Source organism: Epinephelus fuscoguttatus, linkage group LG5 (assembly GCF_011397635.1).
Source record: "Epinephelus fuscoguttatus linkage group LG5, E.fuscoguttatus.final_Chr_v1".
In the NCBI taxonomy this organism is placed as follows: Eukaryota; Metazoa; Chordata; class Actinopteri; order Perciformes; family Serranidae; genus Epinephelus; species Epinephelus fuscoguttatus.
In genome coordinates this window covers 22167944-22195169 of record NC_064756.1, presented here as the reverse complement: position 1 = coordinate 22195169, position 27226 = coordinate 22167944, and the positions used below count along the sequence as shown (strand labels likewise).

At 41.5% G+C, this 27226-nt stretch overlaps 2 protein-coding genes across 3 annotated transcripts in view; one reads left to right on the top strand and one right to left on the bottom strand.

The window, feature by feature from the left end:
• Window positions 1–8014: 8014 nt before the first annotated feature.
• On the bottom strand, window positions 8015–15458 carry shox2 (short stature homeobox 2). 2 transcript variants are annotated; one of them, XM_049576485.1, is made up of 5 exons: window positions 15095–15458; window positions 13228–13436; window positions 10739–10796; window positions 10363–10451; window positions 8015–9545 (listed from the first exon to the last, which is right to left on the bottom strand). In XM_049576485.1, the coding sequence occupies exons 1-5, from the start codon at window positions 15348–15350 to the stop codon at window positions 9252–9254; spliced, it is 906 nt and encodes a 301-aa protein (XP_049432442.1). In that variant the 5' UTR covers window positions 15351–15458; the 3' UTR covers window positions 8015–9251. The 2 variants fall into 2 exon arrangements, with proteins under 2 accessions (XP_049432442.1, XP_049432441.1); XM_049576484.1 differs by having other exon boundaries at window positions 8015–9509; window positions 15095–15376.
• Window positions 15459–17978: 2520 nt separating this feature from the next.
• rsrc1 (arginine/serine-rich coiled-coil 1) overlaps window positions 17979–27226 on the top strand; it is a 136144-nt gene continuing 126896 nt past the window's right edge. Inside the window, exons 1-3 of the mRNA XM_049577499.1 lie at window positions 17979–18061; window positions 18595–18798; window positions 23669–23791. Coding sequence (XP_049433456.1) covers window positions 18611–18798; window positions 23669–23791 — 311 coding nt within the window. The 5' untranslated portion in view covers window positions 17979–18061; window positions 18595–18610. The remainder of the gene's footprint in view (window positions 18062–18594; window positions 18799–23668; window positions 23792–27226) is intronic.

Genomic DNA, 27226 nt, shown 5'->3' with positions numbered 1-27226 from the left:
ACCAGCTTCTGGCATGGCCTTATATATATATTGTACAAACATGAAGGTGGTGTCAATCTTCTCATCCAACTCTGCATCAGAAAGCAAACGAGTACTGACCAAAAAGTTGAACTATTTCTTTTTTTATCTCAACATGTACCTCCCACCTTCCATTGTCGTAAAATGGTGGTGAAACTAATCGTAAATTCATCTGACAATATGTAATACAATAACACCACAAACTAGTGCCTCTCTGACAGTCTCATCAACAGCTGAACATTAAAAGCTTCCTGATAGATATGTATAAGGAGATATATTTATGATGATGCTGTTACATTGGCTGTAGTGAAGAAAACTCAATTTCAGGACAGAAAACCAGGCTGTCATAAGTTACAGTATAAACGTTCTTGTCATGACCAATTGCAGATCTTTGGATCTTTGAGTCATTATATTCTATCTTAAGATTACCTGGCATGCAACTTTAATCGACTCCTGTCCCCAGCATCTCTTAGGTGGTCCTACAAGAGCACTTCCAGCACACAGTGCGTTACATGTGACCCTTTTAAAGGGTCCCTGTCATCATTAAGATAAGAGGCAGTCTCTCAAACATGCTTTAGCTCAACAAAGTGCTTCCTCTTTGGCACACTCATGTCTTTTGCACCTCCTACTACTTTCTCCAACATACTCTTCTCGCTATCTTTTCTGCTCATATCACTGCCATTGTCCTTCTAACTCTGCTGTCTCTTTCTGTGGGACTTTGTTTATGTCTGCCCCCCCTCCTCCACATTCCCCTCTCTTTAGTCCACTGAAGTCCAAATTCAATGTCAGTCAGTCAGTCAAAGTCACAATTTCAAATCTAGTTCATGAATTGTGCTGCCGGTTGAGAGATATAGTTGTTTTTAATCCGCTTGCTTCCTTGCTCTCTATAACACAACCAGTTATCTACCACAGCAAGTGTCAGCTATTTTAGGATGCATGCGATATTCATTCTCTACACGTGTCACTTCCTTGAATTTTTTTTTTCCATTGCAAAACAAAAAAGGGAGGAAAAGTTTTGCACGCTACACAGACCGCAATCGGGTGTTAAACTTTTAAAAGATTCACATTCTCGTTGAAGCTGTTTCCCATTCTTCCCGGTGTCTGATTTGCAAATCCTAGTCATTGAGGAAACCACTGAGTAAACACTATCTTGCATCAAATTGTGTGTAATACCAACAGCTACACTGACAAATTCGAACAGCCGCTTTCTTTGTTTAGTTTATATCTAGAGGATTAATATAAAGAGTCTGAAAAACAAGAGTGTGAGAAACTCAAAGAGACAGCGAGAGACTGTCACACACTGAGAAGCAGCGATATCACAGGAGGGAGGGAGCGCGAGCGAGGGCCAAGTTGCGAGATCTATTTTTACATCCCATTTCAGAATGAGATAGTGTCCTTCTCTCACACCTCCCGCTGTGGAGGAAGCTAATGCAGGCCTATTTAATTAGACGTTGGCAGATTGTTGAGCCAACACTGTAATCCAATAGAACGTCGCACCACTATGGGGTCCTGCCTCCTCCGATGCCTCCTTGGCCCCATAATGCAGCTCAGTCAGCTCTTCGCATTTTGTCTGCCCTTCTCTCAGCTTGTGACATCAATTTACATTAGCCTGCATTGAAACAAGATGCATTCTTCCCACCAGTGACTCACCCAAACACACACACACACATACACACACACAGCCCACTCAACCTACTCCTCCCAGTTGAACTTGACATGGTCCCCCACCATTATACATTACCTTTCATGCTCATCTTATTAGCCTATAATAAGGCATGTGTACATGTGTGCATGTGTGCTTGTGTGTGTGTGTATTTATCTTCCATCCTCCAGGAAGGCGACTTACATGCACTTGCCTGAGGAGTAAATTACCATAGCAATACAGCTGTCAATACTGCTGTATCAATGAGGGGACACAAGTGGCAGGATCAATGAAAACATCTGAATAAGACGCCCTGGATGACAGACACTTCCCTGCTTTAAAATTCTATTACTGCTAAAGCGCTTGACCTCTTGCTCCCATATTCTGCTGCCCCACAGACTTATTAATATACAGGAGGATACTCGGGATAGGTAAACTTTAATTTTCATGGATAATGCTTTAACAGTGAATTAAAGGATGCATACAGTAAGTGATTGCATAATGACTCATTGGATTACTACAATCTCATGTGACGCTGGAAAAAAATAAGCAGGAGTTGCTTATGTGGAAGTTAAAACGGCAATGAAGGCATTCATCCAGCAGTGTAATATTTTGTTAAATATTTTTGCCTTTAGTTTATATAGTTGAAAGGTAGGAGATATGCCATTTACGCTGTACAGAATCCAACTAAGTATATTTACACAGATGTAAGGTACTTACTTTACCTGAGTAGCTCCATTTTATGCTACTTCATACCTCTACTATTACTGCTTTCTATTTTCCATACAATGAGCTTATATGACGCACTGATATAGATTAAACTACTCAAACGTATCTATAAAATAGGTAAAAGTAGCTTCACCTCCACTAAGTACAACAGTAAAATGCCACTTACACATTAATCCATTTCAAAACTGGGAGGTACACATATGAAAAGGGGGTTTAAGAGAGAATTTTTAGCATCAAACACCTAATTTCCTGCATTCTGGTGAATTTAAAGGCACCAATTCCTGCCATGTGTGCATCAAATTATGGTCTAACTATCTTTAATTTTGTCAAAATAATGGTCCTCTGTCACTTTAATGTTTTTAAAAGGGGGACAAATGCACATTTTCTAAATATTGAGGGAGATATTTCCCCTGCATGCCCCTTAAAATGTACATCTATGAATGCCATCAGTAATAATAATAATAATCCAGTAATGTAGGTTACAATAAAACAACAGTCACAGGGGTTTTCATGCATTGCGAGTACTTTTACTTTTAATACTTTGACATTTTGCTAACAACACTTACATACTTCTTACACTTACATCCAGTGTGTAGTGTTAAGGGGCATCAATTGGCAGAAATGGTCTCTAATAGTCATTTCACTTTGAGAATCGGTGTGTTATAGTTACCTTAGAATGAGCCATTTCTATCTACATATGGAGCGGATAGTCTTCCATGGAGTCCGCCACGTTCTACAGTAGCCCTGAACGAACAAATCTAACACTGGCTCCAGACAGGGCCATTCACGTTTTTCACGTTGGCCATTATAGTTCTCTTCCACCTTCAGTTCTGCAAACTCATGGCTAGAGTCCACCGAATCTGACACACTGTACCTTTAAGTGACATTTTTTTTAATGTAGATAGATTATATTTAAATTGCAGTGTTGCTACTTCTACTAAAAAGTGACAGTAGAAAGCTGACAGGAAACAAGGGAAGGGAGATGGGGGATGATGTGCAACACTTCGCCAATCTTTTTACAGTGTTTTCTTTATACTTCTCTTTCTTTACACAGCAATAACTGCTTTCAGACAGCATAAACAACGTGCTTGTGGAAAATAGTCAATAACAGATTTAAGTTGTCTGATCTTTGAGAAATAGTTTCCCTATATGTCCCAAACTAACTTGAACAGATGGGTACTACAGAATGGTTTGCATATTTAATGAGTCTAAAGAGACCAAATCTTAAATTTTCAAACATAAATCATCAACTTTACATCGTCATGTTGAATATGGCACATTGTCAGCTTCCTCTGGATGCTCCCCGTAATAAACTTTGCCTGCTGATGGGTTTTCCAATAGTTCAGGGCAATTTCATATGATGAATATAACATGTTGTTAATGTTTACAGATTCCTTAGGTCGCACTCTGACACGATCACAATGCATTTCTCATAAAGTTTTGATGTGTTTGAACGCAACTACTGAGTGAAAAAGTATAAGTAAATTGCGGCCAGCGAATCCATCATAGAGTTGTATGTTTTCTAACATCACTAAGATGTATTGATTTTTGTACTGCACATACTCAGATTTATGGCTATGTGAAAACAACTAACAGCTTTATGAGTATAACATTTACAGTGCACAGGTGATTGATGCTTGCACTGAAAACCAGGGGCTATTTTCCATCGCATCTAAACTTTGCTTTGACCACACACGTCTGTCACAAGTTCAATGAGCATTCAAATGCGGTTGACAGATATATAAATGGTCATAAATGCCTCCCTGGACAAAATGTTGAAAAAGCGTTTAACCCGGAATGAATGATCCTGGACCTCCCCGGATTTAGCCACATTAAAAAGACACTTGAGCATCCTGATACAAATATTGGGTGATTTGTCGGCTTTTTTGTCATTTCGTGACATTTTAAAATGACATTTTGTAAACTACAGACAGCGTGAATACAATCAATATGAGATGAGTTAGGCCTGTGTTTCCAAGAGGCTTTTTGTAATTTAAGAGTCTGTGTACAAACATCTGATGATTGAAAAGCAAGTACTCGATTATACTCACACACAGATGATTGGATCTTACCAGCTTGTAAATACAGAGCGGCATGGGCCAAATGTTTAACATTTACTGTGTGCCCCTCATCACTCTCCCTCTCTCTTTCCCTCTCTCTCTCTGTCTTTGCATTTCATTTTGTTCTCTTTTGCTCTGAGACCGCAATGCACACTCAAAAATGCACACAAACTCACCCAGCAGTGCATCCAGAATGCACCAAATGTCACCTTTTTTCCAATGGAAACAATAAAACCCCCTCAGAGCTACTAATGCCCACAGGCCTCAACACATACACCCTTGTTATGTCTTCTTCCCAGGGCAGGGAGTTATACATTATGTTATCTCCCTAATCTGCAAACCAGCTGCAACTGGAAATGAATTAATAACAAATAAAATGCACCCAGTACATAAAAATGTGTAGATTGCCCTGGGGCACCTAAACAGGAAACAGTGAAACAATTAGACTTTTTGTTTTGTTCTGACCTCTGTTTTGTTTTGTTCTATTTAGCTGCTGAATAGAAGGAGCTGGAGATAGAGACTGTTGTTTTTCTCCGTCTGTAATCACCACAGTTAAGCCTCCCTGGTCGTGGCAGGGGTCAAATCTGTGTGAACACCCACTTTTCATCCTACAGTGAAATTAAATCCAGTGTTACAGTCGAGCTCTATGAATGCTGTAATTCTCCGCTGAGTGCAACCCACACCAAGTGCTGCGGTTAGCCACCCAGGCCTATACGGTGCACGCATGTGATAACAGGCAGTGATATGGCGTCCTAATTGCTGGCCTGAGTGCTATTGGAGGGAGTTTTCAGCAGGTTTCTTTTTCACTTTCGCTCCATTTGATGTCTTTGAAGTTGGTCTTTTATCTGCCGTTGCTCCTGATGGCTGTTGTCTTTGGTGCGGTGCTGTGTGCGCCCTGCTCTTTGAGCACTCCTAACATGTAACAAAGGCAAGCCCTTAGAGAGAAAAGAAGAGAAAGGGAGCTCTCTCACATACTTTCTCACATGAATTCATCCACGCACAAGTGTAGATACAAACAGTAGCCTATATACAATCACATTTAGTCACAGCCATTCACATGCAGGAAAAGTGGCTCTGCTGTCAGTAAAAACTGCTCTGTGCGATTGTTTAACTTGCCCTAATTTGATAAAGGGCCAAGTGCGGGAAATGAGAGAGTAGTGTATTTGTCTCGGGGGTTGTAGTGGGGTAAATATAGCAACAAGACAGCACCAGTTGATATGAAGGATTCCATGGTGTGGAGTGCTGTTGTGACTCACCAGGCTATGGTGATCCGTGTGTGTGTATGTGTGTGTGTGTGGGTGGGTGTGTTTGCTTACATGCATTTGGATTTATACATGTCCAGTGTTGGTTTCATTCATTTGATGAACTTGAATAGAATTGGCCCACTCTCGACTCCTCCAGCATGGTGTACAATAATCCATTACAACAGAGACAGTGTGTGTATGTGTGTGAGTGTGTGTGAGTTGAGGAGGGAGGGAGAGACTAGGGGAATGCATGGAGCGGGCGTGAGGAAAAGACAGTGTGGAAGAAGCCAGAGAGAGAGAGCCTGCATGACCGGCTCCCGGCTGGCTGTGTGGGGGTGTGTGTCTTAAGAGTGTGTTGAGAGGAGAGTGAGAGCGCCGGTCGTCTCCATGTCTAATCAGGAGAACACTTGTGTGTCCCCGTCTCATTGTCTCCTGGGCCCCTCAGGGCGGAGGCCCTCCACTCCACCACTACACCTCAGGACATGCTGATAGCTGCCGGTCCAAGCCACAAGGGCAGGATTCAAGTCTGTGGAGTGTAGTCATGGAGTGCATGGGTAGGAAAATGTTTTAAAGTCTGCAAAATTAAGACTGTATTAATGCAAAGAGCTCAATTTGGGTAAATGAGTCCTTAAGGTGACACTAAATATTACTGGAAATTAATCATCCCTTCATAAAATCACTTGTTTTCATTATTTCCATCCTATACAGGAATGTCCTTGTAGTGTACTCAATAAAATGAGCAGTGACACATGTAGTTTATTGCATTTTTTACAATCTCATTTTACTATAATAAGAGTGCATGAGATTAGAAAATAATTCCTGAACCTTTAAATCACTCTTTTTTAATTCCAAAGGAGGGTTTGAAACAAAATTAGACGCCTCAGGCCCAACTTTTCCACATGAAATACCTGAACATGTCGTAAATAATGTCTGAACAATGTAATTAATGTGACATAACCACTGTGATGAACTTGACCTCACTCTGCGGTCTCCGCTCACACACACTTCTATAGGCTACAGTCGCAGGACAGGCGCGCCCCCGACCCCGGTGTTTCTGCTCCATCGCAGGGGCAGCAGTGCACGCTCCCGGCTCAGCAGTTTCCCAGTTCCGTCTCCTCCATTACTGGCGAGGCTCAGAATCAATAATTCAATAGTTTTGGCGTCTAAATCCTGCCCCAAACGGCGAGATACACAAACACTCCAGACTCTAGTGCAGACTCTGTGAGATCAGTATTAATTAATAGCTAAAGACATTGTGTTTTGTGTGGAAATATCGGAAGGGGTAATGCGATCTGGATGCCTATAATTATAGGCTGCCGTGTCAGGTGTTTATTAAATGTTCAATAAGAGGCGGTTAAGATGTCAGGAAATGAATCAGGCAAATTTGTAAGTCAAGTGACGCAGGCGTTAATAAATGATTTTTTTTTTTTTTTTTTTTACCAGGACATTGGCCTTGTTTTACTTTGTGAGCTGCCTGTATATTTTACTATGCATAATGCCAAACTTAAGGTCATGACACATAAACCGGCAACATTTAAATTCAGTGAAGATGGGCAGGAGGCCAGATTCAATGAGGATCAGGGGGATTCGTAACTGGTATTACATCGAATACCATTAACCTATATTATTTTATGTAAAAATGTTTATGACTGACACTATCTTCACAGTTGCTGGTGGAAAAAAATATATATAATATTTTTGCAAAAGATAATTCCGGCATTAAGGCAAACTTATCCCACAAACACACTGCGAGTGTAATTAAATCAAAATGCATCTTTGTTTTATACAATTCTTATGCGGTTGGGGTTAGTTTATTTAATTATTGCAAGAATAACAGAGTGGTTTCAAATCTAAATGAGAACCCTGTTAGAAAATAAATAAATAAATAAATGTAATTGTGTGCATTTCAAGTGCTGCAAAAACAAAATTATCTTTGAGCCACTGAACGGTCCTTTTCTCTTCACCCTTTATCTGCCAGTTTTTCTAGCTTGTACTGGAAATTACAAGTCCTCCTCTCCAAACGCTCCATAACCAGATTATGAATAATGCATCGGTTTGGCATGGGAGCAGCAACAGACACCCATGTTCCTGACTAAACGGGCCTGTCACAACTGTGACGTTATCAAAAGACCTATAGCTAGAGGCATGAATTATTAAAAATCTATTGCCCTCAAAGATTTACCAGCAATAATAATAATAAAGATGATAATAATTAAATTGTTAAGGGCCAATTACGCATGTAAAAAAAATAATAATGTCAACTCGTTAAAGAAACTTTAGTTAATTTATTATAGGAACGAAAACATTTTGTTTAGGTGGATTCACGTTTCACATGTGATGGAAAAAAAGTAAAACAATTTCATGAGTATTCTTCTTCTTTTTCTTTTTTTTTTTAGAAACCCGTGCCTCAGGTAAGATCACTTCCACTGTTATAAAAACATCAAAATTACATACAGAAAGCACATGATTTTTTTTAATACACGGAAATAAAGTAAAATACAAAATGAACAAATTCCCCACAAGGCATTCATAAAGCCACTAAATAATAAAAATAATGCATGTTTCTTGTGTATAAACATATTTTACACGTGCCCGTACCGGATCGCATACAGTCCTCATGTGTGTACTGTCATTTGCTCGTGTGTTCAGATGACATAATGCTCCTTTAAAAGGGGACACATCACCACCTCATATGGACACTAGATCGGGTTATCCTGACCAAAAAAAAGTTCAGCATAGCCTACACATATATTATAATCTCACATTTCTGGTGCGTCGCCTAGAGTTTCACCTTCACCAGAGGAGGTCCAAACAAGGTCAAATATAGGCCAAACATTCACGTGAGAGTTGCCCTTCCTCAGAGAGGGGAGGAAGAGGAAGAGAGGGGAGAAGGGAAAGAGAGAAAGGGAGAGGGTGGGGGCTCATGCAAACACTGCTTGGGCATTTTGAATTTTGGACAAGAAACAGAAAGAGGGAGAAACACTTTGAATATTGTCTTTTTTTGTCAAAGGATTCCTGCTCTGTCCTTTTTACAGAGAAATTGTTTTATACCGAGGCCAGCCTCTATATAGGTTCAAAATCATAACAATAATAATATAATATTAAAACAGGACAACTGCAGAATGGTTCGCCTTGTTTGACAAAGTATCGACCGTCCCAGCTGCATCCTCCTCCTCCTCCACCTCCTCCTCAGGGTGTCCTGTCGCCCTCCTCAGCCACGCGGCTGCAGAGAGGGACCCTGCGTAGCTTTATCCATCCCATGCGCCTTTTCATTTGGCGTCCAAAATCACATCTGTGTAGGCTATCACGTCACAGTCTCTTTCTCACTGTCTTTTCTTTGTCTCATAAATAGCCTATATTTTTATAGTTATACTCGTCGTCCTTCATTTCAAAAAAGAAAAAACATAAATATCGTCCTTTGATATTTTTTTTTCTCACTGTGTCCTTGGGATTTTTTTTTATTTTTTATTTTTGTTGTCACTTTCATGTTCAGTGTCTCTGTCACGAGGACGTGGCGGATAGCGCGTGTGCGCCTCGTGTCGCCCCGTCTCCCTGGCGTCACAGTCCCAGCGCGGCCGTGTGCTTTTTGGCCTTCAGTCTCAGGTCGGCGATGCTGGAGTTCTTGCTGGTGTTCTTGGCGGCGGCGGCGGCGGCCACGACGGACGCGGCGGAGGCGGACTCGGCCGCCAGCGTCGCCAGGGGCAGGCCGAACGGCGGTGCGGGGAACATCATGTAGGGCGCGTGCGCTGCCAGGTGAGAGTGCAGGTGGTGCTGGGCGTGGGCCACGGCGCTGTCCAGCTGCAGTTGCGCCTGCACCTGAAAGGAGAAGGGCGGCACGTTGCAATGACTATCCTACAGGACGGGACGCACGGATGGGGAGAGAAGGGGGAGAACATGCGTTAACTTTGCAGTGGGATGTCTGAAGGGTCATTTCACTAGTGTGACTGTTGCAGATGTGGTTCAACTTTTTACTCCTATAAGGAGACAGGGTGGCCTAGTGGCATCATCTGCACCTCAGGGTTCATTTTCAAATCACAGGGTGCCATCTACATCTAGGGGACACTACTGACTGCTGCAGCTCTTATGAATTAAAGGTCAAATGTGAGTTTTTATTTGGACATCAATAGCATGAAATCTAATCTCAAGTCAAACTTTCATTGCCTCTGGGAATCTTGGGCCTTTGCCTACAAGATAATAAACCCAGACCAGGCCACATGGTGCTCATAGTGAGGACTGGATTTCACTAAAAATGTGATGCAACATAAATTATGTGCATGATTTCACTACTCTGTCCAGACTCTGCTGTCCCCCACACACAGGTGCACAGCTTAAAATATAAAAACACACCATGGAAATTACACTTTTGGGTGAAGAGGGAAAACATCCAGAAACTACTGCCCTTGGTGGGTGTCTTATTTTACACCAGGCTATAATATGTTTGCCTGCTCCAGTATTTAAATGAGCCATAAAACAATAGAGGGAATTTTCCAATTAGGTTGTACAGGCTACGCTGTGTTGGCACAGTGTTTTTGTCAGTGTGGTAATAAGAGTTTAGTTACCCCCTACATTGGAACTGGAGTCTCTGCATAGCACTTGGGCAGAGCCTGTGCCAAGACAGCAGTCCGGGGATTGGTCTGGTTTTAAGACTGGGCGCTTCAAAGTAACTTGCCTGTTGGAATGGCATCCGTAAAGCCCCCACGTTGACATATGGCGCTACACGACAAGCTTCAAACTGATTCGCTGCTCCAATCAGGACTCCTGCAAAAAGCACAGATGATAGCCTAATTGTGAGGAGGATATTTTTTTTAAAAGACACACAAAGAAGCAAACTGTGGGACTGGGTAACTGAGCAGTGAGCAGTAAACTTTAATAACATCCAAGATAAACAGGCATCACAGTGCTTCTGATGGCTTAATTAACTGCAAATGAAAAGTCCCAAACAGTAACAGTGAGTTCAGATTAAAGATGTTGCATGCATTAGAGCCCACAGAATAGAAAAGAGTAGAAGTACAGTTTTGTGGGAGCATGCATGGATAAAAGCGTACCTTTATGTAACTGGTTCTCCTGCTTTCTGCATTTGGCTCTTCTATTCTGGAACCAAACCTGCAGGGACAGAAATTAATTAGAGACCTAGGCCTACTGATTGGCAGCTGCTTGTGAGGCCGTGTGTAATGCCTCTCAAAGTGACAACAACCGCAGAAAAACAATATCCCCGAGGAGCACTGAAATATTAATGACACTGCTTAACCCCAGATTTGAATTATTACATTTAGTCTACAACAAGGGACGGTAGGGGGTTGGAGCTGAGAAGTGAAAATGGAAAGTAGTAAAAAAAAAAAAAAAAAAAAAATCTGCGAAAAGAGGGGTGGGCATTACAAGCTTATTAGGAGAATAGAAACACTCTTGTTGGAAATGTGCAGGACTATTGGACTATAATAAATAACCTTGTCAGCGCTGGTTTCATCTTTCTATAGATTAGTGTCCCCGAAGAGTTGAATGGACTCTCAGATATCGAATAGCAGCAATGCTATTACGGTTTTGGACATCAGAGCAAGGCGATCTGAGAGCATCTCCCTCTTTCTCTTTCCATCTCCCTCTCATTAAATGACCGCTGAAATTAATTACCCTTATCTGCAGAAAAATCCATGTCAGAGAAACGCTTAAATGCCTCGCAGTTTTGTCTAATCACCGCTATAACACACACTTGCATACACATACACACACATTAAAAAAAAAAATCAACCGCTTCAAAGACAGCTCACTTCTGTTGAAATCGACAAGCGTCAATTTCAGAGAAACGCCTTGGAACACAGATTAAACGATTTGTTTCTATGATAATCTGCTTTGAATCTCCCAGACAAAGCTCGGGCTAAATTAGCCCACAATACAACATGTCAATCTGCAATCTCCCTTACATTAGGTCCACATACATGCACACACACTCACACACACACAAGCATGATTGAAATATCATATTGATTTGGCTGTCAGCCGGCTTCATTTATTGACCACAGTATATGTCAATCGGAAGTCCTTTTGTGCACGCTTCAGCTATAATTTATCGCGATGATAAAAGCAAATGCTCTGCTGCTATTGATTGAGGCAGATATTTAAAAAGGAAAAAAAAAATCAGAAATAAATGTGTGGTCTCTGCAGTGCAAGTGGTAAAAAGATATAATAGTCTAACAGAGGGGAAAGAGGGAGAGAGCTGCTCTTGATTTGGGTAGAAAATAATACATAATTTATGCAAATCCCCGAGCTGTGCTCCTTGTTCGGGATACAATACGCCTTATTGGTGAGATTCCAGTTCAGGCCGGGAGAGCCCTGCAAAAAGCTGGCTTTAACTTTTTTTTCAGGGGGGGTGAAGGGTGAGCTTGGGATCTTTTAGGCCCCGTTTTATGATTTCTTTTTTGCCACAGTGACCGCCATATTCAATATGGAGACAAATGCTCAGTCCTCCCCAGAGCCGGGGCATGCGGGATAAAAGAGTCTGGAATAAGATATTATAGGGTTTTGATGGACTAAATCAGATGAGAGGAGTTGTCTATATGTTCATTGTCCCCCTGCTCCCATTACACAAGGCATGTCTGAGCCCCCCCTGCACACTCCCTCCCTCCATGACTGGCTGAAGCCTTACTGGGTTTCTGCGCAGATGGTGTGTCCCCATGAAAAACGACAGAGTCTCTGACAAACATGGGGCCTTGGTTGGTAACATGCACCCAGAAACTGAGGGCAAATATTCGTAGGCTTATTTGTATCCGTGGATTTGGGCAATAAAGATTTAAAGGACACTCAGCCCTAAGTGAGACATAATCAAAACAAGCAAAAATAATCAGAAAATGATGACAACATAACGTTTTTAATGGTGAACTCTGTTTCTTTTTTTCTTTAAAAATCCTTTCCAACTTATTAAAAATGAGAAACACCCATGGGAGTTTCCTCTAAACTGTTCCTCAAATTCAGGCCTACTGTAGTCCGCCAAGTGCACGTTTAAATTCAACATGAAAAACCTCCATAAAAAACAAAATGTCATCATCCTCAGACTGTGTTCTGCAGGCTGATTATAATTAAAAAAAAAAAAAAAAAAATCAGTGAAGATATTAGTAAAAATCCCTCCTAGAAAAAAAAGAAAGAATATGGGAGAAATATGGATGCTTTTAAAATATATATTTTTCTATTATTATTATTATTATTAGTCTGTCATAATTATTATTTCTATGTAAGCACGTGGGTCACTCATCCAGTTTTTCTGACACTTGTGTACACATAAATACTCATGTTGCCATGGTTATAGTAATGCTGTAAATGAAAATGATAACACTGATTATTTATTTTATTTATTTATTTAAAATAATTTACTTAGATTGTGTCACATTATCAAACCAGACATGCTGCCTTATTACCTTTTTTAGTATTACTATATTTTATTATTAATACTAGGCCTATATTATTATTATTATCATTATGATATTTTCGTAATTACTTTTTAATTTTCTTTATTTCCCCTCCCATCAGCTGAATCGTCTCTCCCTACCTGTACTCGGGCCTCCGACAGTCCCAGTCGCTGGCTAAGCTCCTCCCGCATGAAGGCGTCCGGGTAGTGCGTCTCGTCGAAGAGCCGCTCCAGCTCGTTGAGCTGCTCTAATGTGAAGTTAGTCCGACTTCTCCTCTGTTTGATTTTAGTCTGTGCTTCGTCCTCTAAAGGCTTCGAGTCCTCTTTCCTTTCCTTCACGTCCGTGTTGCCTGTGTTGTTGAAGGGGAGAGGAGAGAGGGGGATATCAGCTCTGTGACCTCCAAGTCTGGGGTTATCATAGTCACATATTTATGGAATCTGTCAGTGTGTTTTTAATCTGGAAAAATAATACCTTGTATAATTCACACAAGTTATCAGTTTGATACAGCATCTTTCAGTCAGTAAAAATGAGCCAAACTAAGGGGTGTGCAAACTCGACCCCAGGTTTAAGGTAAGACCTGAAACGATTATCGACCTCCACCAATTGAAATAAAACCTCCATGATAAGGAAGAAAGAAAGAAAGACATGCCCTCCCAGCCCTCAAATATCACAGAGCTATCAGACCTCGGATGTTTTGTAGAGCTACATAAAGCTCTTTAATTATTAACTGCTTATAAATATGCAACGCTGTGCCCACTGTTGGATGTCTGATACATGCTTGTCGCAGCTCCGCTTTTAACCACTCTGCCCATGACGAACAGATGTCAGTTTTTTTTTACAAGCCACCCAACTCCAGGATGTCTTGTCCTGCGTGTGTTGTCACATTTTGTCTAGGTTTTTATAAATAAATCACAGCAAACAGCTTTTCTTAAAATGTAAAAAAAAAAAAAAGTCTATAAATTATTTTAACACAGTTGAAACTGGCCTTTTAAATTAAATCCTTGCCATTTTAAATGTGATTTAATGATGTCTTGAACCCATGTTTTTTTTTTTTTTCCCTATTATTCTTGCAATGCAATTATATATATAAAAGCACTAAATTATTTTTGGACAGCCACGACAATAATTACTCCACCTAATTTGAGAGGCTATTTTAATGTGGAACCATTAGGTCTGGATTCAAGCCATGTATTAGGTGACTTATGTGCTTTCACGCCTGAAAACAGACATGCATGTGCACCGAGAAATGACAGCACTCGATTGCCACCTTTTCATGTGCAGTGATCTGCATGTCAGGTGTTTCATGCACCTTCTTTTAGCTGAAAAAAGATATAAAGAGATTCCCGCGATAACTGACACATGGATTATTAAACCCACATTGTTATGTCTTCTAATCAATCGGAAGTAGGCTTGAAAACTTAAGGCAAATCAAGGACTATAAAGCACCTATGTCACATTTATAATTTGTGATATAACAAATGCCAGACACCTGGTTTAAAAGTCATATTATATTATATAAGAATTGATATTAGTTTGCCTCAGGAGGCCCTTGTGTTTATCATAGTTTTTGGTTAGGCCTTTTCCAGTGAATTGAAACTTTCAAACTGCTCCACAGTGAGACATTACAAAGCTGCAGTCATCTTATTAATATTGAATATATTATGAGGAATAATGCCTGGTAAAATGCATGTAAAAGGAGCATTTTTGACGGTGCTGTATGGCAACAACTAACAGTAAGAGAAAGAGTTGCAGAAAGCACTATGATAAATAAACCCCCTTCGCCAATACTTAGATGGAGGCTGACACTATTTGTGCTGCTGAAATATCTGTTTGGATGATAATCATAAGCGGAATTGAAGATGTTTTAAGTGTTTCGCGGATAAAATAATGGATATGATCAGTGCATGATGTTCGATTAGCCTCCCTGGACTTGGTTGCTCCCTCTATAAGTCTCCTCCAGACATCCCTGCTGATAAAGACTGTGCGTAGCACACCATGCAGTCCTACCGTCTATGAGTTTGGGGCTCCCGGCGTCCCTGATTCTCTCCGGGCCAAGCATGTCCGTTTCCCTGCCCGGCGAGAGCGCAACGTTCCGGGTGACGGCTGCAGCCTCCTCTCGGCTCCCCGGCTCCGCGGTTAAAGACTCCCTGCTCCCTGCTCGCGTCGACCCGGTCTCCAACACCTCCCTGTAGGTAATCACTTCCTTCTTCTCTTTCACTTTCTGATCGAAGGACTTAGACACGAAAGCGGTGAGCTCTTCCATCACTGCCTTCACTCCTCTTAAAAAAAAAAAAAAAAAAGCCCACCACCACCACCACCACACACCACCACCACACACACTCACACACTCTCTCCCTTTGCTCCACGACAGCTTAAGACATCAATGGTGTGGCTCGTTTTAAAGTCGACCCCTTGAAAAATGATACGAGGTGATGCTGCTGCTGCCAACTCTGCAAGAAGGTAAAAAATATATAAAGAATATATCTTCTCAGCCAATTCCTCCCTCCTTTGGTAGCGGAGTTGGGAACCTGCTGGTGATCCTCTATTGAAGTCACAGTATTTATACTTTGCGGCGCCTTGCCCCCTTGATCCGTGCAAATTACCTCCCCTCAGGATGCCGGGATGAGCCCCCCTTCCCCTTCACTGATATGGGAGAGAGAGGGAAGAGGAGTTAAAAAAAAAACAACATTAAGCAGCACCGTCGCTATTGGCCATTAATCCGAGATTGACAAGAAGGACTAATTAATTTAATTAAGCGCTCATTCGCTGCTATTGTCCTGAGTTAGTTTTTAAACACCCGGGAGATGGTCATGGATCTCTCCCTCTCTCTTCCTCCCTCTCTCTCTGCAGGGGTGTGGCTTAAAAAAAATCTGAAAATGACAAGAGAGGGGAGAGAGAAAGAGAGAGAGAGAGAGAGAGAGAGAGAGAGAGAGAGGCACATGGATGAGGAGTCCTTCCTCAGTAGGCTATATATCTGTGATCTGGGGGAAAAATAAGTCACAGTCAACGATGACACGGAGAGAAAAGAGAGGTAAAAGGGGAGCAGCTGGGGATGCCGAGAGGAGCTGCAGCGACTTCATACAAGGAGCTTTGCGAGGAAGCTCAAGTGAACATATTTGTCTTGAACCCCCAGTTGCATGCAGTTGGCTTCAGGCCTGGTGCGTTTATCCATAAGTTTTTGGCGTGTTTGTGCGAAGCCATGTCGTCGCTTTTTATGTGACACAGAAGTTTACCGAGAAAAAAGAAAGAAAAAAAAAATGTATTAATAATTTAAAAAAGCAAAAAATTGTAAAATAATTGCGATGTTTTAAGCCTAATTTTATATTATTATTGTAATTATTATTATTAATAATAATATTTTTGCACATGCACTATTAAAATGTGCAAAAAGACACGAGACAAATCATTTCATATTTCCACGCCACGCATGTTTCTAATCAACAATTATGTATTTTAAATTGTCATCATTAGTGAGACTATATATCGCTTAATATTAATTCTCTGCGGACTATTTAAGCCATTAGGATGTTAAATAGCAGCTAAGCGTTTAATTATAATGCCTCTCGCGATGCGTTGCCATTGGGCCCACTAATTAAGCTTTTCAACTGGCTTTTTCCCGCTGAAATGATTGCCTTATATTTGCAAAAAATAAATAAACAATGCTCGACTCGCGGTGGAGGTATAAGTGAACGGAGAGACAGAGAGAGGGAGCAATTAAGTCAGGAGAGGAGGAAACATATAGGCAAAAGCAGAAACAGGATACCGCGGGATTTTGAAAACGTCGGGATGAATTTGATGCAAAATTAAGCGTGTTTATTGATAATCTATATGAAGCCCTATTTCCACACAAGGGCTCCAGCAATTCCCCTAATTAAATATTAACGATGTTTCAGCTTGAACCTTAGGCATTAATTACTATTATTTTTGCTGCATCTGAGAGCAGGATGAATTCCTAATCGCAGTGTTACAGTAAGCAGCCTCTATTTGCAGTGAGGACCCCATTAACTTGTTTCTATCAGCCATTCCTATATGCCATGCTATTGATTCAATCACTCATTCATGTTGCCAGCGAAACAGTGGTCGTTTCACCTTCAGTCTCCTTATGTGTTTATGAATTTCATGAAGTCAATTAATTATTATACTTTGCTGAAAATTGCTTGGATGCTCTGTCTGCCCTTGCAGCTCTCTGTCTGTCTGTGTGTGTATGCTGGTGTAAAACCTTATTATTTGAGAGGACGACCTCATGCAAATGATCATTGACAGACCTACAGCTCACACATGCATTTGCTTATGTGATCATTTGTGGTGCGCGTGAGGGCAGATCAAAACGGAATATGAGTAGCCCAGACTGTTGATGTACATGAATAAACATTAAAAGCCCTTTTAAATTTGGAATATTTTCAAATGGCTGGAGAGTGAAATTAAAAATTGTCAGTTGCAAAACGAGACACAATATAACGATTAGAAATAATAAGTTAAGAAAATGCTCCATTATTTGACCTTCTGGATTTATGAAAGACAGTCAGTGCCAGAATTGGGTATGCTGGAAAAAGCACAAATGTTCAGTTTTGACAAATTTATCCCCCCTCCCTCAAATACCTTACATCAGTCCTGCAATAATGGAAATATATTCCTTTGCCTGTTGGCTCACTGAACCAACAAGATGCACCCTCAAACCTCTTATAAAATCAAGCTTCTTTATTATTGGCTCATATAAATAATCATTTTAAATAGTTTTAGACTACCATGAAGTGACAACAAAAATATTGCAGTATTTAAGGCTCATTTTAGGCTAGAGATATCATTTAGAGCAAACCGAGAACACATCATTTAAACCCAGATGAGAGCAGCCCCTCGATCGACTGCTCTGTGATCGATTCTTCAGTCTGGACTCCATCGATGCTTTCCGGTTTGACGAGTAGAGTCTGCTGAGCAGTGCATGGCTGAGTTGTGGAGCTTCACAACAATTTAAAGGTGAGGAGCGGGACTTTTCTTTCAATGAAACCGTCATTTAATTTGCCATACTTTGTATTTCACGTAACGTTTACTGACCGCAGCGTGAGACATTGTTACTGTTTAACGGCGAGGCTGCTTCAGTCAAAACAAGAGCTAGCATACAGCCAAACGTTAGTGGAGCACAGTTAGCATGCTAGCTAGCCTCCTTGGAAATTCCTTTGAAATATAATGTTATGTCGTCTGTATTTACAGCAACACTTTTGTCGTTTTTATAGCTTTATCGGGGACTTTTATTACGTAACTCATACCCCTCAATGTCTTGGATAAGCTAAATTACATGTCGTGTTAGCTAGCTACACAGCCATATCCAATATGAGACCTCTGTGTTTTATTAACCGCATTAAAACATATTTTGTGAATACGATGTTGTGTTTGTTTTGTTAAATAGTTCAGCATGTTCATGTCGATACTCTTAGTTTAGGCGTGTATGAAATTGTTGCTAAAATAGACATAGCTCATCAGTAACACTTCTCTTGTGTGTGTTTTGCCAGCTGACAGTCAGACAGCATGGGTCGCCGCTCCTCTGATAGTGAGGATGACAGTCGGAGCAAGAGGAAGAGAAAGCAGCGTCGCCGGTCATCCTCCTCCTCCTCTTCTTCGTCCTCATCCTCCGACAGCAGGGTGGCCAGCAGCCGGAGTCGGAGGTCCAGTCGCCGGAGCCGCTCTCGCTCCAGAGACAAGGACAGAGACAGGAGGTGAGGGTGCATGTATAACACACTCTTCTTTTCTAATGAGAGGCAGAAGGGATGAGGATTGTGTAGGTGACAGTCTGTCTTGCTCAAGGACACTTCAGCAGGACAGTTTAATCTCCAGGGGCGCTACTCTGGTGCTGATGCTGCATTTTCACCTCGTTGTCATGTGAGAAAAGTTTTCCCTTGGTGTTCTGTTAAGTGCTTAGAAAATAAGCCCCCGACTCAAATGGTCAATCTTCTCTGTGGTTACAAAGTGAATCAAAGGTTGAAAGTATTGCGTGCACACTTCTTGCCTCCTTATGTTTATTTTTTTTCCTTTTACAACTTGTCAGAGGCTAAAATGTATGTTAAGACTAACCCTCTGATGTTGCAGCCATGGTCAGTTTAACAGCTGTTAAACCTCAGGTGTCTGATGTCATTTTAGTGAAGCATCAACCCAGTTATAGCAGAGTTCTCTCCATTCTACTGGTTGCAGTCAGTTTTAAAATGCATTATTAGTTTAGGTCCAGTAGCTTTACTGCCAATGTTTGGCCGTCCTCTTTCGTAGCAGACATTTTGACAAAGTCAGGAAATTGTAGTAGGGAAAGTATTGCAGTAAGCTGTGACATTGAGCCAGCATGCACACCACCAGGACCCTGAAACCAAATAAGCTCAATGGAATTTAGCCATCATTCATTTCATTATTTATACCTTGGCTTTATTCTACTGTGGAAATAGCATTTATGTTAATGTTTTGAGGTGGAAAAAGAATGGAGATATATAGCTGTGGCTTCAAATTCATTATTTGTGCATCTCAAGGGGTAAACCCATGTGCATGAAGGGAGAGATGCAGTTACTTTGAAATAACTTAAAGGGCCAGTGTGTAATATTTGGCGTGGTTTATTGTCAATCTGAATCTGAATATTCTACCCATTAATATGTTTATATAAGTGTATAATCGCTATAAAATAAAATTCGTTTGGTTTTCGTAGCCTTATAATTATGCTTTATATATATATATATATATATATATGTATATGAATATATATATGTATAGCAAGGGCCTTGCTTTAGAGAGGTCGCCATCTTGCGCCGCCATGTATGTACGGCAGACCAAGCGGACAATCCAGCCAGCCAGAGAACGCGTTTCACATGTATAAATGAACCAACGAAGACTGCGGAAGGAAGGAAGGAGGAGGAGGAAACAGCAGAGTGTGTTAGTAGTTCATGGATAGAGAGTAGTGAAAAGTTTTTTTAGTTATAAAGTTTGCGAATGGACCACACTTACCATGCAACAGGAGAGAATGAACCCGAACCGTCATCTGCAAGGAAAAGAAGACGCAACTTCACTCCTTGTGATGCACTCTCTGCGACGCTTTTCCTCCTGATGATATATCTCCCCAACGATGGTAGCAGTAGCACCAAATCCCATTCTGTCCCATTCAGCCTCTCTTCTCGCCCGCTCAGCATCAAACACATGGAGTTCCTCATTTGTATGCTCCGGCTCAAACAGGTATGGCTCTGGGTCTGTGTCCGCTACAAGAAACTCTTCAAAATCATGTTCAAAGTCGTCCATTGCAGCTACTATAGTCCGGAGTTATTGCTAGGCTAAATAAACAGCTGAGCTCTGTTTACCGGCTACGCTGTCAGTCAGTGTGCAGGCTGGAGATTGGCGGAGCAGAGAGGGGAGGGGGGTCCCCACTCAGTATGGTAAACGAGTATGTGTGTAAAGTTATGAAGTGTGTCTGTTATGCTAGAAGAGTCAGAGTTTGGGACGGAGTGGAGTGTTACCGGAGTTTCTGGAGTGCTCAAATAAACAGGCCTTTTTCTCGAATGCTCCTCTGGTCTCCTGCTCGTGAGGGATCCATTACAATATCGTAACATGGTTAAGATTTCTAAATAAACATTTACCTCGTCGCTAGATAGACCTACTCCTGAAAAAGTCGTGTGCCAGGCTTTTTGTCCCTACGAGGCCACCCAACGGGAGGGGTGAGCGAGTGAGTGAATTTGACCACTGATGTCACTGTTTTCAACCCATTTTACACACTGGCCCTTTAATTACTCTTTAGTTTTGATCTTGTATAATTCAGTGTTTTCCTCAATATTCATTCATTCATTTTCCCTAACCGCAGCTGACACTGGGCTGGGCTGACACGTAGAGACAGACAACCATTCACGCTCACATTCACACCTACAACCAATTTAAAGACACCAATTAACCCGACATGCATGTCTCTGGATTGTGGGAGGAAGCCGGAGAACCCAGAGAAAATGTTTGTCTTCCTGCTTCAACTAGATTTAAAACATGGAGATCTCAGAAAAACTTGAAAAATTCCACATAAGTTAGTTTGCATGTCGTGTAAACCTCTTTTACATTCAATTCAAACACGTAATGTATTCTGATTTTAAACTTACAGATGTTTATATTTCAGCTTTTCAGTTTCAAATGAGTCTTAAGTAAGAATTCTGTCTGGTGTTTTTAGTGTCGGCCCTTGCTCAGGATAATTGAAGACACTTTCAGGGTGGAATGTTTATTCTCAGTAAGTGATATTTACAATGAATGCTAGATATGGACTCTAAGAATACCTAGATATGAAATGTAACAATTGCATTTTGATTTAGCCTAAATGATCTTAGTTGTTCATATGTCAGACATCCCACATTATCTTTTTAAAAGAAGATATTCACACTTCCAGCTTTCTCAGATGTTGGTGCCTTGAAAAGTATCACTTGAGTCTTAAGAAAACACTGCTCTTGCTCAGCATCACAATTTATTAGTCCTACTAGCGGTCCGGTCCATCTGGACTTTCGTCAAGAATATCGGCAGTATTATAAAAAGTGAAACTAGCACTTTTACCGTTGTGATTTGGCTTGAGGTTATTTTAAAGATGAAACATAGCCAGAAACGTTGGGTAGATGTTGCTGTTTTGACTGCTCAATTTGTGTCCAGTCTCAGAAATTTAACAAAATCTGAAGGTTATTAGCTTTTACCGGTTTTATAAGCTTCTCCTCATGTTTCCAAAGTACCATACTTTGTTACTGAGCAGTGTCAATGAAAGGAGAGGCTCTGTACTAATCAGACATCTTTACAAGTGGCTAGTGGCTGAATCTGGCCTCCTTCATTCACCCTCCATCCATCCACAGCTGCCACTGAATGTTTGTGGCTGTTCAGACAAGGCCAGTTGATGGTAATTATTTATGAGGCTTGGTCAAGGTCCATTACTGCTGATTGGAAGTCATTGCCTGTCTGTACGGGATGGGGTTGGGTGGGCAGCATAAACCCTGGGACCACAGTCCCTCATCTATTAGCCATACGTTGTGATCAATTAACCAAGGCCTTGTGTGTGTGTGTGTGTGTGTGTGTGTGTGTGTGTGTGTGTGTGTGTGTGTGTGTGTGTGTGTGTGAACTGAGCTCCTTAAATAGGCCCATATGAATGACGGCACAGAGTCTATCGCATTTTTAACTTGCATACAAACAAATGGAATAACGAGACCTCACATGTAGTATAACAGAGGAGTGCTTATGCTCGTAGCTGGTGACATCATGACCACATGATTCACGTTTATGTGTAAAGAGAGTAACTGTGTCCATGGCTATGTGTGTGAGATACCAAGTGCGAGTGGGGGGCGAGCAGTCAGTGTGTGTAAGTTAACAAGAGAAAATCCAACTTGCTAGTTGTTGTATTCATATGAAAGACGTCTGTGTTAACCAGCACGTCCCCCTCCCATGTTTTTGAGCCATTATGTTTTTATTATGTTACAATTGTGCAGGCTTTTGAGAGAATGTGTAAGCTAACGCCACCTTCCAAAAACCCTCAGCTCACTACTGTGTGTTTCTTCTGTGTAATGTGTGAAGTGGTTGTACGAGGGCTGTGGAAGTTATTTCATAAGGCCCTGCTCATGGGATCCAGCCTTTGGAATACTAATGGATCTTTCCTGCGCTGCTCTAAGTGGTACAAATCTGGTTTGATAGTTCAGCCTCTGTGTTATTTGAATTGCTTTCCTTTTTCTCCTCTTCTCCTCTATCTTGCGGAGCTCCCATAGGACCGTGTATGTGTGTTTTTTTTTGTGTGTGTGTGTGCTAAAAAGATTGGGGTATTTTTGGCTTTGGTGAAAGAAAAGAAGGGATTTTAAATAATGAATATTACTCAAACTGTTTGCGCAGTAGAGGAGGGGGGTTTCTACATTTACATTCACCCCCATAAATGCCTCCTGCTACATGATATCAATAGGAACTCGGTGTGAGTGGTGTTTGGAAAATAGACGCTACACACACTGCTGTAGCCACATTAAAGAGCAGCAGAGCACCAAAGGGCCCCTGTGGAGGAACTGTAGGGCAGCCCACATGGCCCCGCTGCTCTCGGCTGCGGATGAGCGTGTTCACTAATGCAAAGTAGCCGTCAGCGCTGCTTATGGCAGGTGAGGTTGTCTGGGACACAAGGACATATTTGCTCTTGAAATGAACAGCAAAACAAATTAGGAATACAGCATCCACTTATGTAGGAGAGGGAAGAATTTCAGATGATGGTGAATGAACACAGAGAATAATAGAGATGGTGCTTGTCATGGTGGGGTGGAGCATAGCGGGGAAGTGTGGAGGAAGCTGATATGGAAACTGTTTGACTTGATTTTATATTATGGATAATAAATTAAAAGAAACTACACAATGATGCCGGATGATCAGTCACCATTAACAAATCTTAATTCTCAGCAGTTTTTGGGAACCACATTTTTTCAGGAACCAACATGTTTAACTATTTTTGATTTGCCAGAATCACAAAAAAAAATAATTGTCAAAACCCCAGCTCTGCTGTCTGATTGATGTTTTGTTTTAAGTATCCCACTAATAATACAAGTGTTATTGAACTGTATGTATTCGGTCTGTGTGTTCCAGGAGGAGAAGACGTTCCAGCAGCAGTTCATCTCACAGTTCGTCTCGCAGGAGGAGGAGTCGCAGCGCAGACAGAGACAAAGGGAGGAGCCACCGCTCGCATAGGTCACGCAGCCGAGACAGGAGGTAGACCCTCTCTGTCTCTCTCTCTCTCTCTCTCTCTCTCTCTCACACACACACACACACACACACACACACACACACACACACACACTTTCACAGCTCACTTAACTGTTATTCTGCTGAACAACTTCTGGATTGTGTAACCACACAACATTTTACCATCTTTTGGCAAAATGCCCCTTATCCTAACCCAATAATAATAATAATATCTGTCTATTTAAAAATATCTTTAAATATATATGTATTGAATATTATGTACTTTTTATTATTATTTTATTTTTAAAAGACACACATAGAAATAATTTTAAAAAGTAAAAACAAAATGAAATAGAAGATTAAAAAAAAGAACAGTTTGTTGTATTTATATGAAAGAGAAGGTATGTAGTAGTTGAAAGGAATGAACAGTGGCTACATCATTTAGGAGTGACCAAAAAAAAAAAAAATCGCCTTGAAGCACTCTTTGAGTGTTTGTATTACAAATCAGTATGTGGAATGCCATTGCAGACTTTTTTTATTACAAAAGCAATAAGACTTTTGGAAGTTTATTTCAGCGTAAACAAACACATCATTTCGTATTTATGTCTTATGTCATCAGACGGAGCCACATGGAAACTTGCGTCTCAGGTCTGGATTAGTATGTTGCGTGTGCGAGAACTCGTGTCTCGGTTTGCCCTGACTATCTGTCTCACTGTGTGAGTATTAATGAAACAGAGACCCGCAGAGACAGCAGGTCATATTGCAACACCAGTTCAATCCTTCCCAAATCTCTTCTGGCAGCAGCTCTCCATTCACTCATTAATGCAATTAAAACACCATTACCCATACATACTTTGTTGAATTATGATTATTATTGGCGGAGCTGACTCGTTTTTTTGTCAGGGACTTATTCATGCAAGACTAATGTGTACACACCTGCACCACACTTCTCTCTCTCACTCTCTCTCTCTGTCACACACACACACAAACACACACACACACAGGCGCACACACGCACACACACATAGTCGTGTATCCCTTTCAGAAACATAAAGGCAACGTCTCTGTGTGTGGTGGTCCATGTCATTAGCATAGTTAATCTGGTGCTAATGAACCAGTAAACTGTGCTGTTTTTAAATCCCTCACTCTCACTGACACACACACACACACACACACACACACACATACACGCACACACATTGTCACACACACATAAAAAACATGCACAGACGTACAATTGAAGAAAAGGTTGTCATAATATATGCGTGAGCGAGGTCCTTTGTTTACTTGTGTATGGCTGTGGGGGAGAGCAGAGATCATTTTAATCACAAAGGAAAAGGAGTTTTAATATCTTCATTACAGAGGTGTCAGGCTGAATGGATGATGCAACAGAGACGTTTTGACGTAAGAGTGGACGATGGCACCATGAAAAGACACCACACTTCAACTCTTCAGCATTGTGGTCACAGAACATTTTGGGGCTTCAGAAAAAAGCCACAATGTCTGTGTTGCGCTGTGAACCAAAGCCATTTATGGAGAGAATTTGTCCAAACAGGTTTTCACACATTGTCTGCCTACTCTCTGTGGTACAGTGGCAGTCACTCACAGCGGCACTGGCGATTAAAACATCAGTCGAAAATGGCATTACTGGTGTGGTGTGAGATGAAGGGTGGAAGGGATTTGGGAGATTTAGAATTACAGTCGATGACATCGGTGTTTACAAACGCTGTACTGTGATTAGGAGGGTTGCGTTGTGTAATCGGCTTAGCGGTGAGCGAGGAGCAGGTGGGTTGGGCTGGTGTTGGTGGGAGTGCGTGGTGGGGTGTTATGAGGTGGAGGCGGTGTTGGAGGTGGGGATGTGCAAAATGATGGCATTGATGATGAATTTATGTAGTTATGTGATGGCAGCTGCAATTTGTGTCTGCGAAACTTTGTTGTTGGCCACCACATGTGTGCTCCTGTTTTAGCTTTGAACAGTCCAACGGAAATTTGGTTGTGTCAAATAATAAATGGGACTAGACCTGAAATGATTAGTTGATTAATTGCGTTGTTGTTTAGAATTTTATTTGGAACAGTGAGCTATTTAAAAAGATAACTTTGGGCTCTTGGAAAGGCTTTTTTTTTTTTTTACTACTCTCTGGCTTTTAAAGACCAAATGCGTTATCTATTAATGAATAAAATAACTAAGTTTAATTGTTAGTTAGTCTGCTAAATGGGACTAATTATGACAAATCATGTGACTATCTTGCAGTCAGTATTTTGAGTGTTTTCTTCAGTACTAGGAGCAACTGAAGTGTTACAATCATGTACTATACAGCTCTGTTGTGGGACACTGCACATTCTGTATCCACTGTGGTTGCAGGATGAAAGCAGGTTGGTGTGCACAGGTGCCCTGTCTGCCATTAGTCAGTGGTGTGTGTGTGTGTGTGTGTGTGTGTGTGTGTGTGTGTGTGTCTGGATGAGGCTGCCTGAGCTGGCTGAGAGGCTGGCTGATGGATCAGAGGAGGATTGAGTGGACAGGACCTCATGATTGATACGCAGATAGGATATGAGGTGCTGCCTGCCACCCCCACCCCAGCCACGCCAACCCCAGCACCACCTTCAGAATATGAAAGAGAGAGGCAAGAAGAGGCCGAGTGCAGCGTCTGGAGAGACGAGAAGTTAGCGGAGAATGGAAAAGTGTGGAGAGAATAGGTTGAGTTAGTGCAAGTGAGGGAGAGAGCGGAGAAGATCCTAAAGGAGGAAAATGAAGGGGAGAGACAAAGCGAGCACCGGCAGAGAGAACAGATAGGCCTGAGAGAGGGATATTATTCAGAAGAAATGAGAATAATAACGTCTGCATCAGAATATTGCAGGGGAGAAGATTAGGACTATAGTGGGGCCGTCGTGGGTTGAAAGGAGGGGATATTATTACCTTCTTTTCAATCTCTCATGTATAAATAAAAAATAAAGAGATACGTGAAATAAGAATAATGCTCTATCATGTGTTTACCATCTATCGTTGCTTCCCCCTTCTCTCCTCTCGTTCTCTCTTTCTCCTTTTTTTTCCTGCCCTCAATCAGAGAAGGGCCAGGTCCCCCAGAGGCAGTCAATCTTGCCCTGAAATGTAAAACAGACAAGAGGAGCAGATTACCTATTTGCCATTAATGTTTATTCTCTCTGATGTGAGCAGGCATATTAGGCTGTGCGTGTGCCTGCCAGTGCGCGCACCAGCATGTGTGAGGTTGATTGAGTGTATGCATGTATGTGCAGATTTGCGTGAATGCATGTTCACGGAGAGCCGGGGGGGGGGGGGGGGTGTCACGGCCTAGTCCACTGGGGGAGAGCAGAGTGGAGCATGGCAGCAGCAGCGTACAGTGATCTGATGTGTACCCAATCCAACAAAGACGACGCAGCCTCTCATCACAGCCGGATCACAGGCACGTCTTTAGGTGAGCTCGGCGGAGCGGTGTGGTGCCGCGC

Bases quoted from the DNA above. Each gene is read 5' to 3' on its own strand.
- shox2 (XM_049576485.1), bottom strand. From the start codon at position 15,350: ATGGAAGAGCTCACCGCTTTCGTGTCTAAGTCCTTCGATCAGAAAGTG. The intron at 13,437-15,094 runs GTAGGACTGCAT...TCAACAACACAG, and splicing joins GAGCCCCAAACTCATAGACG to GCAACACGGACGTGAAGGAA. The intron at 9,546-10,362 runs GCAAGTTACTTT...CCCGTCCTGTAG, and splicing joins TACGGATGCCATTCCAACAG to GATAGTCATTGCAACGTGCC.